The sequence below is a fragment of the Onthophagus taurus genome, chromosome 6, assembly GCF_036711975.1.
Source record: "Onthophagus taurus isolate NC chromosome 6, IU_Otau_3.0, whole genome shotgun sequence".
Classification (NCBI taxonomy): Eukaryota; Metazoa; Arthropoda; class Insecta; order Coleoptera; family Scarabaeidae; genus Onthophagus; species Onthophagus taurus.
In genome coordinates, this window is record NC_091971.1 from 29,901,931 (window position 1) to 29,919,937 (window position 18,007).

Below are 18,007 nucleotides of genomic sequence, written 5' to 3' on the forward strand. Positions count from 1 at the left end.
ATTTATCGCCGACATATATCTAGATCACATGGAGAATAATTATATTATAAACAAACATAATCCTTATTTTAACAACATCAAAAAATTGATTAGATATGTGGATGATGTTTTTTGTGTATGGGAAGTTACCAACGAAGACTTTATAGCAATGTTAAAATATATAAACAATATTCATGAGAAGTTGAAATTCACTTTGGAAATTGAAAAAGATAAAAAAATCAATTTTCTTGACTTAACTATAAATAGAAATGACCTTGACCTAAATTTTGACATATATAGGAAATCAACAAATTTGAACACTGTTATTCCATATGACTCTTACCATCCTAACAATCATAAATTCTTCGTTTTCCAATCGTACATCTACAGAATGCTAAGGTATTCTATTAATACAACTTCTATACAAAACGAATTTAATTTCATAAATAAACTTGCCATAGAAAATAACTATCCCCCAAATATAATTAATAAAATATAATTTTATAATAAAATCAGACCCATCGTTCACTATGGATACTAATGTACACACCACATATCGTTCTTTACCCTATAATGACATAAATTATAAAATTAAACGTATTCTAAAACAAAATAATATCAATATTGGTTTTAAAAATAACTACAAACTTATAGATATATTATTAAACTTCAAAACGGTGTATATTTTATCAAATGTAAAGAATCTGATGATTTATTCATCGGTCAAACAGGTAGAAAACTCGCAAATAGAATTAAGGAACATAAAAATACTTCTTCATCAAATGTTTACCAGCATAGAATGGAATTTAATCATAACATCGATTATAATAATGTATCTCTCATACAAAACTGTAAGAAGGGTAAAAAATTAGACTTATTAGAACAACTCGAGATAGATAAACACAAACATAAAAATTAAAAATTAATGAACGATCAGCTCATTGCTCCATTTATAAATCTTTATACTCATATTTAAAATTCTAGTTTTTAACATATCTGTGAAACTTGTTTTATTCTCATGTGATTGCCCCATTTTAACCTGTAGTGTCCTTCAGTGTCGTCTACTTTACAACTTTATTTTCCGTTGTTTTAGTTCTTAAATCATTTTATATTGTGACTTTTATTATTTATTTGACTGTAAGTTTATTTATTTTATTTAATTCTATATACTTTTAATTATAATTTCGCTTGTAGATTTAGCTGATGATGATAAGTAATTATCGAAACCGGTACTAAGTATATTTTTAAAAAAACTGAGAAAGAGCTCTTTTAATATTTACCTTATTTTAAATCATACACCTCAGTGATTATGGATTTATTAGAATATTCTATATTTATTTTCTGTATAAGACATTATTGTGAATGGCAACGTAAAAAGAATGTTTAAGATTGTGTAAGAATTAGGAAAAACATCGACCAGCTTCTTGTTAAAAATCAATTTGAATATATAATTGCAAGACTTATACAAGTCGGATTCATTGGTCTGCAAGTGCGACTTTAGTTGACTTAATTCATTTCAATATCATCGGAATAATACAGACATCTCGTGGTCATCTCACTTTCCAGGTCAATTTTTCCTATATTTTTCTTTTGCAAATCCATTAACAAATTGAATCTTTTACTAAATACTTTATAGGCGTTATATCTTTTATTTAACTCCACGTTCAACTTGTCTAAAGCTACAATTAGTGTCTCCCGATTAAATTTTTAAGCTCCACGCAATAAGATCTTTTCCGTCGATTTATCAGAAAATTTTTAATTAATCTTCTATATATCTATCACTGTAGTCTTTTTCTACATCTGTACCCAATGTTTTCACTGCCTATTCATACTCTCTTAATCTTTCATCTGGTTGCTCCCGAATGTGGCTAACAAATATTACTGATGAACCAATTAATTTCACACCTACACAAATGTCTAAGCCTGGGGTTAGCAACTTTTTGCCGATTGCATTAAATTTCTCTAAGATTTCCTCCCTTAAAATTGCGATTTTTAGTTTTTTTAAATTATTATATATATTTTGAGCTTTTTTTCGAAAATCGAGCTTTTCATTTGTATGCACCCTAAAAAACTTTTTAGTATTGCCATTATATTGCCATAACTATCTTTTAACGCGCTGACACCATCATAATGGCAAGACCATCTAGGTTGGCTAAAACTTTTTATTGAAAATTATTGTTTTCTTCACTATTTAAGAGCTCCCATCTACGAGAAGAAGCAGAAAAGACGACATATATTTGTTGAACTATTCCAAAAAAATTAATGATCTGAGTTGAAGTCTTAACAGCTTCCTTACCAACAAGATTTAGGGAGTGAGAAGCACATGGCACATAATCAGCATATTTTTGTTTTGTTTGACATGTACTTGTAACCCATTATATTGACCGGACATATTTGCAGCGTTGTCAAATGACTGCCCTCTGCAATAAACCAGCAGTCCATATTCTTGTAGAAATGGTTGTAGAGAATTAAACAAATATCATCCCGTGTCACTGCTAATTTTGATAAAAGAGACACAGCTTTCGAACACTTTTCAATTTAATTATCAAATGTTTTATTATACATATTTAAAAAATGTATAGGGTGTCACAAAAATATAAAATATAACTAATAAGTTCGCCATTTGTGGTTTAAATGAAAAATGTTTGAAATAAAAGTTTTCTGGTTAATTGTGGGGCACACTTTGGCGATATTTGTTTATTTGTATTGTTTTTGGTTTCGTTGCTATGGTAACCAGCATTATTATCTCAAATAGAACGCATATTTTGATATTTCCTTATATCTGATGAACATATCATATCATAAGGTTGTATAAGAAAAAAACACGACAATTACTTTAGATCTGATTCTGAGGTTTATTTGGTTTTCAGATGGCAATTATATTGAATCTTTTGAATTCCATCCGTACAACCTGTCAGTAGTACGTCAGAATAGAGCTTAGCTAACCACTTCATTCAAGATAAATAACAAATTCAAAATGAATCCCATCAAAATCTGGAGCTTTTCCTAATTTAATATATTGCACAGCCTCTTTTAACTCATCTATAGTAAAATCTTTTGAAAACTGCGAGCTGGTTGGTGCATTTTGCTATAAGGTTTTAACTTTTTTTTTAATTCCCTTCGTACGTTGTGGGTCGCGAGGAGCTCTGGATAGTGATATTTAAAAATTTTGCGATTGAGTCATCTTATCGGCTATTATTGAGGCCTCAGAGTCCATGTAGGCTTGATATAGCTGTACACATTCATTACTTCATTCGGGAAAGTACTTTTTAGGGTATTTTTTGGCATTTTCTTCTTGTCTGTTGTTATAACTACTTTCAAGAACCTGTAGTTGTAGTTCGCGCTCACAGACGGTGTCCATATTACTATCTTGTCAGAGAAATACCGCCAATTCGCCTTCTTGAAGTTACATCTAGGTAGTGGATGAACCGTAATTATTGGCAATTGGACTCTGACCAGGAACATGGATTAACTAAAGAGAATAAAATTAAAGGGAAGATGTCGAGACACTACGGCTAGAATTGTCTCTAGTTAGAAAAATAAACGGGAAAGCCAATGGAAGTATTATCACAGGAACAGCTGAAGATAGGACTGAACCAATATTGCAAGAGTGTAAACTGTAGAGTAGTTAATGTAATTGTAGTGCATAATAAAAGGATATTTAAGATGAAACGACGAATAAACGAAATTCTGAGAGGTCTGAAGCTATTAATGTGGACAGATAAACAGAAATGAGAGACACTCATTATTAGGTAGGAGAATCTACCTACATTGAAATAAGAAGGAAATAACAGTAAGGAAAATGATGATGTTTAAATTATTACAAATTATGCATAAAATTGAAACGAGAAATTCTCTCAGAATTATAGCGGATTATCATAGGTTATTTCTTCATCTGTTAATTTATTATTAAGTGAAGATTATTGATAATATGTATCGCTGTATTTATAAAGAGAAAAATAAGAATGTTATTATTTAATATGCATTGCGAAGTATGATGGGGTGCTCTCTTGAATGCGATCGTCGTGAAAATCCATAGTAAAAGAAGACGCGAGCAAAATATTAAGCTCGTCCAAGGACTAAACGCTTACACGGGGCATTGTGCATGCAAGGCTTGTCACAGCTTTTGTTAGAAGAGATGTGAACTCGCCAAATATGGTGAAATGGTGATACTATGAGACCCCGATTTTTATCTTATAATAACATCTTTCAAAACTAATTTAGCCCTATCAACTGATTACCTTAATCAAGGCAAATTTTTACAAATAACTATTTTTTAAACTGTTTGTGTCTTCCGATTAATCTAAGAATGAAACATTTTTCAGTAAATATTTTTCTATATTTAAAAATTATTTTCTTTAACTTTAGATTTAAGGTCCACAAAAAAAGGACTAAATTTTTAAAACATCAATATTTCGAAACTTTTATTGTTTCTTCTTCAGGATGATTCGGTTTTAGTTTCTGATCCAAATTGATTAATACGTTTACTATAAGCTGATCGGCCATGCAAACAACTATACATTGTACAAAGTGTTCAGCTTTTACACATACCACATAAAACTGTGATAGCGACTTGACATGCGGAAAATGTAAGGGCAATCACCACACAACGAAATGAAATTCGCAACTACAATAAACATGCCTAGTATGTGATAAAGACCGATGTCATGGTTGTTAATGATGGTCTTTCAAATGCAAAAAAAACTTCTCAAACCATTACCGAATTTATTGAAGACACAATCACAAGGAATTCCATAATACACAAATCTATTTCAACTCACGATTATTGAATAGATACGTATATGCACGAAATTAATAAATCTAAAACCTCGACAGGCAAGAGTTAATTGAAAGACTAAAAATAAGATATAGGGTACAATTTAACATAGATACTTTTGTTCGCTTGATATCTTCTTGGTACTTGACGCACTCTGTGGAGTTGGCCGTGTGGTTACTTCCGCAGTTGGTGCAGGATATCGGTTTGCCGTTTTTGCGTGTTATTTCGCAATCGGCGGTTTTATGGCTCCCTGTGCACTTAACACATTTGGGGGCCGCGAAACAGTTTGCAGTGGCATGGCCCCATAGTTGGCAATTTTTGCATTGGATTATTGCTTTCTTGTTACGGATGTTTTTCCAGAATACCCTCGTATTGAAGAGGTACCTGGCTTCTTGTTGGAGCTTTGTGATGTTTATGATGTTGGTGATTGTCACCAGATACTTTGGTTGTGTCGATCCTTTCATTCTGAAGGATTTTGTGGCTTTAATCTGGTAAAGGTCTTGTAGTTCTTTGACGATGTCTTCCATGTAAATTTGATTGGGAAGGTCGCTGAGGACGAAATGCTCATTCAGCTTTTGGAGTGTAGGTGTGGGACGCGGTTTTTTCGCGTCTTAAGGAATTTATAAGAGTATGTCTCTTTCGGGGTTTGTATCATCGATGTGGATGAGTACGGCCGGAAACGTGCGTTTTTTGGTGGGGTTTGCGGGGTTACGGGTATTGGGGTTTGCTGTTATTGTTTTTTGTTGGAGATAGAAACAGGTAGTGTCTTTATCACTGGGAGGAAGACTCGGCCGGGTCTTTGTTCGCGCACGTGTTCCTTTCGGGCACTATTGTTCTTTGTTTGGAGTGATTTTTACGCGTTCTAAATGTCACGTAGGCACTTTGGGTACATGCAAGCTTCCTCTGGAGTTCTGAGAATTCTGCTCAGACCGGAGCGGTTTTTGGTACCATGCGAACACTTCAGGGATTCGGGGTGGAATCCGCGTGGCAGGAACCACCGATGCTGATGATTCATGCCTTTCTAGGTAGCTAGATCGAGCATAATGATAACTTAGTTAATAACAAAAATATCAAAAGAAAAATGGAATGCATCGGCCGGGAATCGAACCCGGATCGCCCGCGTGGCAGGCGAGCATTCTACCATTGAACCACCTATTAGCATTGTTAGAACCCCTATTAGCGACTACCAACATGTACTGAAAAAATATAAAGTAACGGATATCGAGGCGACCGACGAAGCTGATAGAAGAAAAGCTCCTCAAACAATAATAAAGGCGATCTATGAGCAGAGTGACAGTGATAGAAAGGAAATATGGGCAAAATCAATGTTTTACCCTAAACTAGTAATGAAATATCATAATAAAATTTCCTTCCCGGCCAGTCAATATAAACAGCTAGATTCGTCAAAGCTGAGTCTACTCAACGCCGCAGCAGAAGAACAATGGTTCGCAATGAGGGGAATTTCGAAACAAAATGGAGGCATTTACAGGAGATGTCATAACCACGAAGAAACAGCTTACCATGTAGTAACGGCCTGCAAACATAACTACTCCGAGCGACATGATTTCGTGGCATACTGGCTAATAAGAACCATCATCGAAGCAACGAAGGCGCCAGTACTTATCAAAAATCAACTCAAATTTGGAAGAGCTAATTTGAACTGTGAATATACGACTCAGGACAAAAAAATATATATAACGTGTGGCATTCCGGTTCTGACTCTACAACCCATCCATCACAAAAAGCCGGATATATTGGTGAGGGTCGAAAAAGAAGACAAAACAACCATCTACGTCTTCGAAGTGGTGATACCTCATCTCCTGAACTACGAAACTCAGGAAGCCGTGAAAATCACAAGGTATGCAAAAAATTCCGTAACTCATCTCGACCATTTAAATTACAGCACTGTGGGTCGGGATGCACACCTGCTAGATGAGCTACGTCAGATGAACCGTTGTCCAGTAAAGTTTGGGGTTATGGCGATGGGGGTTTTTGGCGAGGTGCTGTCAACTGACACACAAAAGAAGCCGTAGTCATTGTTGGCCGAAATAGGTGCAACAGAAATGCAAATAAGGTCCCTGTTGGAAAAAGCTGCCTACAGCGCATTGACTGGAACAGCCAGGATCTTAATGAAACACGTTGGAAAGCAGGAAGAAGAACAATGAGAAGTACCATCATCGTGTCAATATCTGTGATATGTATAAATTATTATTATATTATGTCGTAGTAGTTGTATATAGCGAATAAATGTATTGAACCACCAATGCTGATGATTCATGCTTTTCTACGTAGCTAGATCGAGCATAATGATAACCTAGTTAATAACAAAGAAATCAAAAGAAAAATGGAATGCATCGGCCGGGAATCGAACCCGGATCGCCCGCGTGGCAGGCGAGCATTCTACCATTGATCCACCAATGCTGATGATTCATGTCTTTCTAGGTAGCTAGATCGAGCATAATAATAACCTAGTTAATAACAAAAAAATCAAAAGAAAAATGGAATGCATCGGCCGGGAATCGAACCCGGATCGCCCGCGTGGCAGGCGAGCATTCTACCATTGAACCACCGATGCTGATGATTCATGCCTTTCTAGGTAGCTAGATCGGGCATAATGATAAGCTAGTTAATACAAAGAAATCAAAAGAAAAATGGAATGCATCGGCCGGGAATCGAAACCGGATCGCCCGCGGGGCAGGCGAGCATTCTACCATTGAACCACCGATGCTGATGATTCATGCCTTTCTAGGTAGCTAGGTCGGGCATAATGATAACCTAGTTAATAACAAAGAAATCAAAAGAAAAATGGAATGCATCGGCCGGGAATCGAACCCGGATCGCCCGCGTGGCAGGCGAGCATTCTACCATTGAACCACCGATGCTGATGATTCATGCCTTTCTAGGTAGCTAGATCGGGCATAATGATAACCTAGTTAATAACAAAGAAATCAAAAGAAAAATGGAATGCATCGGCGGGGAATCGAACCCGGATCGCCCGCGTGGCGGGCGAGCATTCTACCATTGAACCACCGATGCTGATGATTCATGCCTTTCTAGGTAGCTAGATCGGGCATAATGATAACCTAGTTAATACAAAGAAATCAAAAGAAAAATGGAATGCATTGGCCGGGAATTGTACCCGGATCGCCCGCGTGGCAGCCGAGCATTCTACCATTGAACCACCGATGCTGATGATTCATGCCTTTCTAGGTAGCTAGATCGAGTATAATGATAACCTAGTTAATAACAAAGAAATCAAAAGAAAATGGATTGCATCGGCCGGGAATCGAACTCGGATCGCCCGCGTGGCAGGCGAGCATTCTACCATTGAACCACCTACGGTTAAGACACGCTTTTTGGTCGCTCGTGAAATTTTCGCGATTTGTGCTGAACTCGTGTCCTTTGGAAGAAACTACGTTATTAAAGTTTTTTAAAAAAAAAATATTAAAATAGAAAATAAACGTACTCATAGTTCCCTACGTGCTCAGAAGAGTGTAAATTAAGTGAGTGTGCCCGCAAAAATGGCGACGTGGAAGAAAGCCGAACTGCAAATAGTTGAAAATTATTTGGAAACATTCCCGGCAGAAGCAGTTGAAGCCACCACTAAAGAAAATATATCCAGGTTAATGCCACAGCTAACTGGAAGATCCGCCGCAGCTATAAAAAAGAAGGTAACTCAATTAAAATTAAAACAACCTGCAACGGAAAATGCCGCCCCCCCCGAAACACCACGCGAAGACCCACCCGCGCAGAAACCGGGTTCAGTAAAATGGACAGAGGAAGAGACGGAGCGGCTTATACAGTCCTTCAGTGCGCAGGACCCAAAAATCCGATGGAAAACCGGCTAAGGAAGGAATGCCCTCTTGTTTACAACGCAACAGCTGGAAACATCGAAGAAAGACGTAAAGCGTTGGAAAAACAACGCGAACAACATCAACCCCCGAGAATAGAACCACATCAACCACAACCGAAGCCGGAAGTGACACCGGAATTATTAAATTCGCAGTCCGAAGCGCCGGAACCACCTGTGTTGTTAAATCCACAACCAGAACCGGTGGAACTCTCGGAACCACTGGATCCGGAACTACAAAAACAATTCGAAAAGGTGCTTGCTCTGGTATGTACTATAAACCGCCCTAAAAAATTATATAAGTTCAATTCCTCATATCAAAACATGTGGATACCAAAGATTAACGCAACATTACACCAAATAATACTAAATTTTAATACATGTATTAAAGGCCCTGTTAATAGGCACAATAATATAAAAAAAGCTATTTTGGCAGCTGGTTTCGTTACAGCATCCAATGCTGTAATGAGATTTTAGTAACATTTTATGGAACCAGCTCAAGTTGGTGACATTGGGTCATTAAGTTTTCTAGTTGTCAATGTGACAATGTTTGTCTATGGATGTTTAAACACGTTCTTAGCATCGAATACAAAGTCCACAATGATGAGGACATGGAACTCTGAGCAATTTCTCTTATTTTGGGAGGTGTACATGAAACATTTTTGTCAGGTGAATACATTTTATGTTTTGACAGTTTCTAATTGTCAACTCAATTTTCTATTTTCAAGTGTTACGGTGTTATCAACTGCTACATATGTACCTATTTCCCTACATTGTCAAAATGTATTTTATTTTTGAGAATAAAAAAAGGATAAAAACGCGAATTACAAAAAATAGCATAAAAAACACGTTTCATACGATTCATTAAAAACATGACATCTTTATTGGGTTTGTCCTGCTATTGCTCCCCGATATCAATAAATAAATAAATTTGCTATTGGTTTCACCACTGCAACTGTTTGTCCAAATAGATTCCAAAGAATATAAGAGGAGATCAAAAAAAAAATCTCTCTCTCTGTCTCTAGATCGTTAAGTCTTTTCACTAACACTAAGATTTGCCTCTGAAATATTTCCTGAGCAATTTTTTGCCATCTGTCTCTCCATTTCTTTGGTGGTTTAGTGCAGGACTTGCTATTTGTAAGCATAATTTTCGATAGTCTCTTAGCCGGCATTATACGGACGTGATTGTATTAAAATTCCATTGGTTACTGATATCGCAATTCTCGGTCCCATCTAATTGTAAGTCTTCCTGAGATAGTCTTCAGGTGCTTCATGTCTGCTACTCATTATCTTCTATTTTTGTTCTCTCAGTTTTATTTGTGGCTCACATATTTCTATGCCGTAAGTCTTTATTGGAGGAACGCAGGTCTTGCACTTTACTATCCATTCGCATGTTATAAATCCAACCTAAAATTGCGTACGCTTTGCTGATCTGACTTCTTAAGTCCTTTGTCGTTACTGTTTGAGATGTGCACATCCAAGTAGGAAATTCTACGACTTGTTCGAAGCGACTGTTGTTAACTACCAGACATGTTCAAAACTTCGCTTGCTTAATAGAATCTGTGTAGTTGTTCTTGCAGGTCATTCTCTGAGTTGGCGATTATTGCAGCTTCGTCAGCATAATAGGCAGATTTTCTTCTGACATAGAATTCAGCTGTAAAGGAACTGATATTGCCTGGGTGCAGTTTCGGACCCTTATTCAAAGCTACTTGACGCAATGCCCCCTCCACTTTAATGACACCAAAGTCATGATTGAATACCCGCGAAGAATCAACCGTCTCCACCGCATCATAATGGGGAGCAGACGGTGCTGTGAAAACTGCACTAAAATAATTCGCAAATAACGAACAGATGACATCGCCGTCCGATGCCTCAACCCCATCCAGAATTACAGTTGATGGGATACCCCTACCGCCTCTTCTGCGTTTGAGATATGCCTATAACTGCTTTGTGTCCAATCCAACACCATCCTACACACGTTTAATATACGCCTTATAATCCTGATCAATCAGGTATTTAGAGCGTCCGCGCAGAAGACGAAACATTAAATAGATTTCCACAACGCTTCCACTTTTTATGCGCTTTATACTTTTCCTTTATTACTCTTATTGTGCTCTTAGAAAACCAAATCGGGTAACCGTTCACAGGATGGCATTTGTGTGGTACAAATTTTTTAGTGGCTAAAGACAAATGATTATAGAAAATGTTCGTGTTCAGTGTTGAGATTTACATCTGCAAATACGGTTTCCCAATTAATATCATAAAGGTAATCACTGATATCATTAAAAGCAGCACGTTTAAAGTTTTAAGTAGTGGGAAGTCGTTCAGTGAGGTTGTTTACAGGTGGAATATTGCATGCCAACTCAAGTGACGAATGAGTTACGTCTTAGCAATCCCTCTCATACAAGCAAACAAGGCATTATTAGCTGGCGTCAGATGGTCATTAACGAAACAGCACTCCCCCACCAGTTCGATATGCAAACCCTGTCGAGAACCAGACACGGACTTCCTTTTGTTGATTGCCGCCGCCAAAAATGCATCGCGCTTTAGGCGGCTGCAAAATCGCATCATTATGGCATCAACGTCCGTCGATGTGAATTGGACTCCTAGATGTTTGGCAATCTTGTCTATAATAGACAACAGATTTTCATTGTCGCATTGGGGAACACCATGAATTTCAACATTACTCCTACGGGTGTACTGCTCAACCTCATCCAGCCTCGCAGCCAATCTCGTTACCTGCTCTCGTAAGCGGGTATTTTCAGTGGTTATCAACAATTTTCATCTTTTCATTGAACGATTCAAACAACTTTTCAAAATCACTAATCCAGTTGCTACAGAAATTTACAGAATCAATTAAGCTATCGTGCTTACTCCGCATGTCGGTACGCATCTCCTTAACCATATCATATACGGATTCTAATGTGACGGTTACAGGGCGACGTTGGTGGCGCAATTAAGCTACGGCGTTGCGGGTGTTGTTGTGGCGATCGACAGATGCTGACGACAGATTCATCTCCACGAAGCCCCCGGTACGGATAGCAACGCTTGCGATGCACTGTCCAAGTCCGTGCATTTCAAGTGATACCACGTATTACAAGTCTCATAATGAATGCCAGCATAATGGCCAATTTATCACACCACAGGACGGACAAATTACCCAAAAATAAATTTCGATTTTACTCACGTTACTTACTTATTTATTAATATTGGTTGTATAAACTTAAAGGTTATTACTTAAGCTTAAAATGATTATTATTATTATTAAACACACTATGGACCCGAAACATACAGAGAACTGAGATTGTTATACTCGGGAAAATTACCGAAACTTACAGAGCCTCAAAAACGCGTGTACACGAGCCAAGTACGAGTATATTGTTAAATTGGAGCACCACCATACATTGTTGTATTAAATAGATAATCATTTGAAGAAAAAGGGCTCCAAACGATATTTGAATAAATATTGTATAATATCACTTATGATAGCATTAAGAGGTGACGTTAATATAAAAAAATAAAATGTCATGGAAACAAAAAAAAAAAAAAAGAAATGATAGTAGTAAATAAACATAAAAAAGTGTTAAGTCGAATTTTTGAATTAAAGAATTTCTGGTTGAACCTGCTCCCGAAATATTCTATGATATATTTAAAAATTGTGTTTTGATAATAAAATACACGTTCATCACAATTTTGGCGCCCAACGTGGGGCTCAAAATCAAGAAAATGGCTGAAAGACAAATAAAAACTAGAGCGTCATCGACGGGTAGAAAAGATGATACCGACGAAACGAATCAAACTTCGAGTAAAGCTAATACGAGTAGTGGCGATAAGAAAGAGACAGCAGAGAAAAGTCAAATAAATATGAATGATATAATGGAAATGATGCGAAAAATAAATGAAGATAACAAAATAAGAGATGAAAATAATAGAGTAATAAATGAAGGAAATCTAAGAAAATTAAATGAAGAAATAACAACTAAAATAATAGATGAAAACAAAAGAATGAGAGACGAAAATAAGAAACTAAATGAAGAAAATAGAACATTAATAGTAGAAAACTTCGAAATAATTATGAAAAATAATCTTGAAAAATTGGAACAACAATTAAATAATCAAATAGAAGGTATAACTAAAGCACTAGATGGAAAGATAACGTATCAAATTAACGAAAAGGTTGAAACAATTAGACAAAAAAACACAATTCAAATTATTACGACAATAGATCAACAAATAAATGAGTATTCCGATAAAATTAAAGAAAATAAAGATAATATTATAAATTTAAAAGAAGAAACACATCAAAATTTAAATAGTTTACAAGAAGAACAAGATAAATTAAAGAAAGATATCATAATTAACCAAGATCTAAATAAACAAAATTTCGATAATTTAAAAACAAAAGAATGTGAAAATTACGACAATGTAATTAAAATAATCGAAAATATAAAGAAAACTAGAAGTAATATGATAAATTTAGATTCTACATCGACATTATTATATTTAAAATCGGAAATGTGGCCCAAATTTAGGGGTATCAAGGACAAGATACACCCGATGACATACTTACATAACTTGATAAGACTAACCACCGATATTGACGATCCTAAATTAATTTTGAATTTGATTCAACTAACTTTAGAAGAGCAAGCTTTAGAATGGTACGAAATGGTAGCGAACAAATGCCACAACTAGGATGATTTTAAGAATGAATTTGTGAAACAGTTTTGGAATAGTAACCAACAACACCGACAAAAATTAAAACTATTAAATGGAAAATATAACGAAAATTGGAAAGTAACCAGGGAAATTTATGCGTGTGATGTATACAACCGTAGCAAATATATACAGGGTCTGGAAGAAAAGGAAATAGCAGAAATTTTAATCAAACATTTTGTCAATGCAGATAACGTAGCACTTGTTTATTAAAATATTTCCAGCATGAATGAATTAATAGAGATTTTAAGAATGATTTTACGGAAAACCAAAGAAAAGAAAGGAATTTAAATTATCAAAATATAAACTACGGGCATACAAAACTAAACTATAACAACAACTACGATAAAAAACCAGAGCAAAATCAAAGAAACTACAATTACAATAACAATAACTATACGAACTGTGATAATAATGATAAAACCTACGGTAGAAATAATAGATATGATAATAATTACTCTCGAAATAGAAATGGAAATGGACACGATAATTATGGATATAGAAATTCTCAATCAAGATTCTAAAATAATGACTATCAAAACAGAGGACCACCACGTAGATTTAATTTTGTATCACAGAATCGAGGAAATCCCCCAGAACGAGAAAATGTATATATGAATCACGTGACTTATAAGATAAGGATTATTCCGAAGATAGAACTAACAATGAGACGGGAAATTCAAGCAGGAATGAGAATCGACAGTATAACCAAAATGTGGATGATAAAAAAAAAAAAAAACGCTGACTGTACCAACAGAAGAAGAATGGAACGTTGAATTGTAAAATTTCCGTCATCTACGTCTGTAAATTTTCCAATTTTGAATATGGGGAAATTGTAATAATATCACTTATGATAGCATTAAGAGGTGGCGTTAATATAAAAAAATAAAAAGTCCTGGAAACAAAAAAAAAGAAATGATAGTAGTAAATAAACATAAAATTGTTAAGTCGAATTTTTGAATTAAAGAATTTCTGTTTGAACCTGCTCCCGAAATATTCTATGATATATTTAAAAATTGTGTTTTGATAATAAAATACACGTTCATCACAATATCTTACTGGAATACGGTTTTAAATTTGGAATCATGAACTCGTCAATTGAACGTACTTGTGGATATAGTAACGTTCTTTTTGTTTTGTACATGTCGTGTGCACAGCATGCTACAGTACTTTTACAAAATTATCATTTTAAGTTTATTATTCTTGCCAATAAACGTTCGTTTTGATGGATTCATAAAGATCTTAGAAGAAAATGCTTTAAAATTTAAACGTTAAAATCTGGTTGATTTAACCAGAACAAATATCAATCAGAAACATAAGGAACCGTTCAGTAAAGGAATACTCAAAAATACTTTTCATTTCATATGGCTTTAATCCAAGATGATGTTATGTTGCGTACGTTGCTAAAATAAACAATAATATTGATGAGTTCATCATTGAATAATTCAGCAAACAGTTTTTGAGGAAGTTTTACACCTGAAAGCACTTAGAATTTTCTATAATTATACTACAAACTTAGTTAATTCAAACATAAAGAAACACTTAAACGTTCTTCAACAGTGTTGACTAACACTATTACATAAAAAAACGGGATGTGATATAATTTGATGAATTGAGTATAGATTAAAATGTTTTAATAACGTCCTTGTAAGTGCTTTCAAGTTCAACGGTATCAGTTATATCAGTATAGTAAATCTACCTCAAAATCCATACTATCTAAGTTACATCATTTTAATGCAAATGTAATAGTTACCAAAAAAAATATACTGGGTGTCCCACGTAAGCGACAAAGTACATGAATGGCATTAAGGAGCCAAAGTTGTAGGAAATTTATCATACAATAAACGGAAAATATTTTTATACATACAAGTGTTTCATAACGACGTACTGAAATAAACATATGTTATTTTAAATGGAATGATATAGTTTTTATTGCATATTCTGATTCTACATACAAAACTAAGTTGACTTTGATAAGACATGTTGATACCTAGTACTTTTGTTTTTGCGTTATTTTAATTAGAAGCGTTTTTTAGCAATTAACAATATGCGCTTCAAATCTAAATTTCTTGGCGACTGATAGAGCTAGAAAGTAAAAATTTGTAACAGTTGCTGCTTAAATATCCTTAAATAGAGCGCCATTGGCTACATCGGTCTATCTTACACACGATATTCAAAAATGTAACTACTGCTTTACCATATTCAATTGCAAAAGAAGTCGAAAAATTTAAATGGAACACCCCATATTTGACTAGCTTATCAGATAGAGAATTTAATTCTCTACAAATCTTCAGTACATGTCCTATCTGTTGCAGTTGTTGAGATAGAGCGGAATGAATCAAAATCATGCAAAGAAAGAAATAAAACTATTATTATTTCTTTACTCATTCAATAAACATTACATGAAACATCGTTACAGTTACTTTACAGTTTCAATTATATCTTCACAAACAGATGGAGTACAAATAACAAATAAGTTAACAAATAAAATAGTCAGTGTCCTGAAAATATTCCTCACAGAAGTAATAGAATTTTTTTATTAGCAAATTACGTACATTCTTAAATCGCGTGTTGGACAACATCTTAACGTCAGGTGGTAATTTATTATAATGTTTGACGCCGTGATAATCGACACCTTGTCTGGTAAAACGTAAGCGGTGCAACGGAACTTCTAACAAATGTTTATTACGAGTATTATATTCGTGTTTAAAGTTATTTTTTTTAAAATGTTCGCACTTGCTGTGTACATAATATAAACAGGTAAGTATACAGGGCTTCCCAAAACTCCCAGGACGGAGCTATAAGTCATAAAAACTACATTCTTAGATAGTTTAGAACTTCCATACAATGTGGAGTTTTTTTAGGTGATGACCACCCCTACATTTTTAAATAGCAACCCCTGTCGTTTTTGCACGTTTATTACGATTTTTATAACAAATGTTCAAATTGTCGACCTTCTTCGGTCTCCCAATGACCCAAACGCTCATAAATGGAATTTTGAACCATCAGAATGTATGCGATTTTCCAATTCATTCATGGATTCTGGTTTTGTTGCATACATTCTACTTTTCAGAAACCCCCAAAAGAAAAAATCGAGTGGTGTTAGATCAGGAGATCGTGGTGGCCACTCAATTTCACCTCTTCTACCTATCCAACGATTTAGAAACGTGCGGCTTAAAAAGTCTCGGTCTGCGCGACTAAAATGTGGAGGAACACCATCTTGTTGGAACCACTTATTGTCAATACCATTAGGGAATACGGCACGTACACTTGGAACCACTTTATTTTCTAACAGTTGCAGATATCTGTCTCCGTCCAAATTTCCATGAATAAAAAATTGACTAATTACATTCTCTACGTACGGTAATGTAAGTATATTTAATTTTTTAAATGACGATGTACATGATTGTTTTGTTTGTAGGTTTTCCAGAGCACGTATACAACGCTTCTACAGTAGAAACAGCCTTCTCACAGCTGACGAAAAGCCCCAGATGGTGGTCCCATAGGTCGCGATGGCATGTAAAGTCAAAAAGTAAGCTGCTCTAGCAACGTTCTGATCAGCACAATTTATATAAACGTATACACAGCGCAGCGCGTTCACGTGATTGTGCCAATTCAACTTAGCATCAAATGTCAGCCCGAGAAATTTAATTTAACGCAAGTTTGTGTTTTAAAGTCATTTATGTGAAGTTTGGTTGCACGCATCCACTTAGTTGTAGCATCAACGGCATCATTCGTTTTTCTCTCGATCTCCGCCGATGTTGTACCTTTTACCACGAACGATGTGTCATCTGCATATAAATATGTTGTAACATTTTTTACATTGTTGGAAGGTCGTTCATGTAGATGATAAATAATATCGGACCTAATATTGACCCCTGGGGTACCCCACGTTATATGGTCTCATTTCTGATCTTTCACCACGCCAACTCACAGTTTGGCTTCTATTGTTAAGGTGCGATTTCATTAGTTCAAGTGGAATTCTTCGTATTCCATAAGCTGACATCTTAGTTAACAATATTTCGTGGTTAACAGTGTCGAATGCACGACTTAGGTCACAGCAGCTTACACTAGCCTTTCCATGATGATCGAGGGCTCTTGTGATCTCTTCTATAACTTTTACAATGGCTGTGATTGTAGATCATCCCTCCCTGTACCCATGCTGTGCATCATTTAAAATTTTATATTCCTTCAGATAGCTGATTAACCGTTTCTTTATAGCTCTTCGAGTATTTTGGACATGACAGGGAGTATTGAGATAGGCTGATAGTTTTCACAACCATTGTCGTCACCCTTTTTATATATTGGTGTTATTTTTGCGACGTTCAATTTGTCGGGAAATATGCCTTCGTCCAGACACCAATACATTTGCGGCTATAGTTTTGATTAATGCTGTGTTCATACCTGAAATTGTGAGCCTGTATTTCGCTACCCAGATTTTTTTGTTTTGATTTCTGACGCTCATTATTAACAATACTCCACATGACTTTTAGTTTGTTATCTGCGGTTTCAATAGCTTTGATGTTGTTGGCTTTCCGTACAGATTCTAAGCCACGATGATAATCTAGTTTGTACTATTTATATCGCTCATATGCTTCTTCGCTTTATTCCACAGATGCAATCATTCCTAGTAAGTTTAAGTTATTTTTCATTTTCTTTATATGTTCCGGTAATTTATTAAAACA

At 35.2% G+C, this 18,007-nt stretch overlaps 1 protein-coding gene and 2 non-coding genes across 3 annotated transcripts; 1 reads left to right on the plus strand and 2 right to left on the minus strand.

Annotated features, from left to right (window-relative positions):
• Positions 1-7,260: 7,260 nt before the first annotated feature.
• Positions 7,261-7,331, minus strand: TRNAG-GCC (transfer RNA valine (anticodon GAC)). The gene has a single exon. It is a non-coding gene; the product is annotated as a tRNA-Gly (tRNA).
• A 236-nt stretch (positions 7,332-7,567) lies between these two features.
• Positions 7,568-7,638, minus strand: TRNAG-GCC (transfer RNA glycine (anticodon GCC)). Its single transcript has one exon. It is a non-coding gene; the product is annotated as a tRNA-Gly (tRNA).
• A 4,694-nt stretch (positions 7,639-12,332) lies between these two features.
• Positions 12,333-13,301, plus strand: LOC139430186 (arginine and glutamate-rich protein 1-B-like). Its single transcript, XM_071196849.1, has one exon. The coding sequence runs from the start codon at positions 12,333-12,335 to the stop codon at positions 13,299-13,301; it is 969 nt and encodes a 322-aa protein (XP_071052950.1).
• Positions 13,302-18,007: the final 4,706 nt, after the last annotated feature.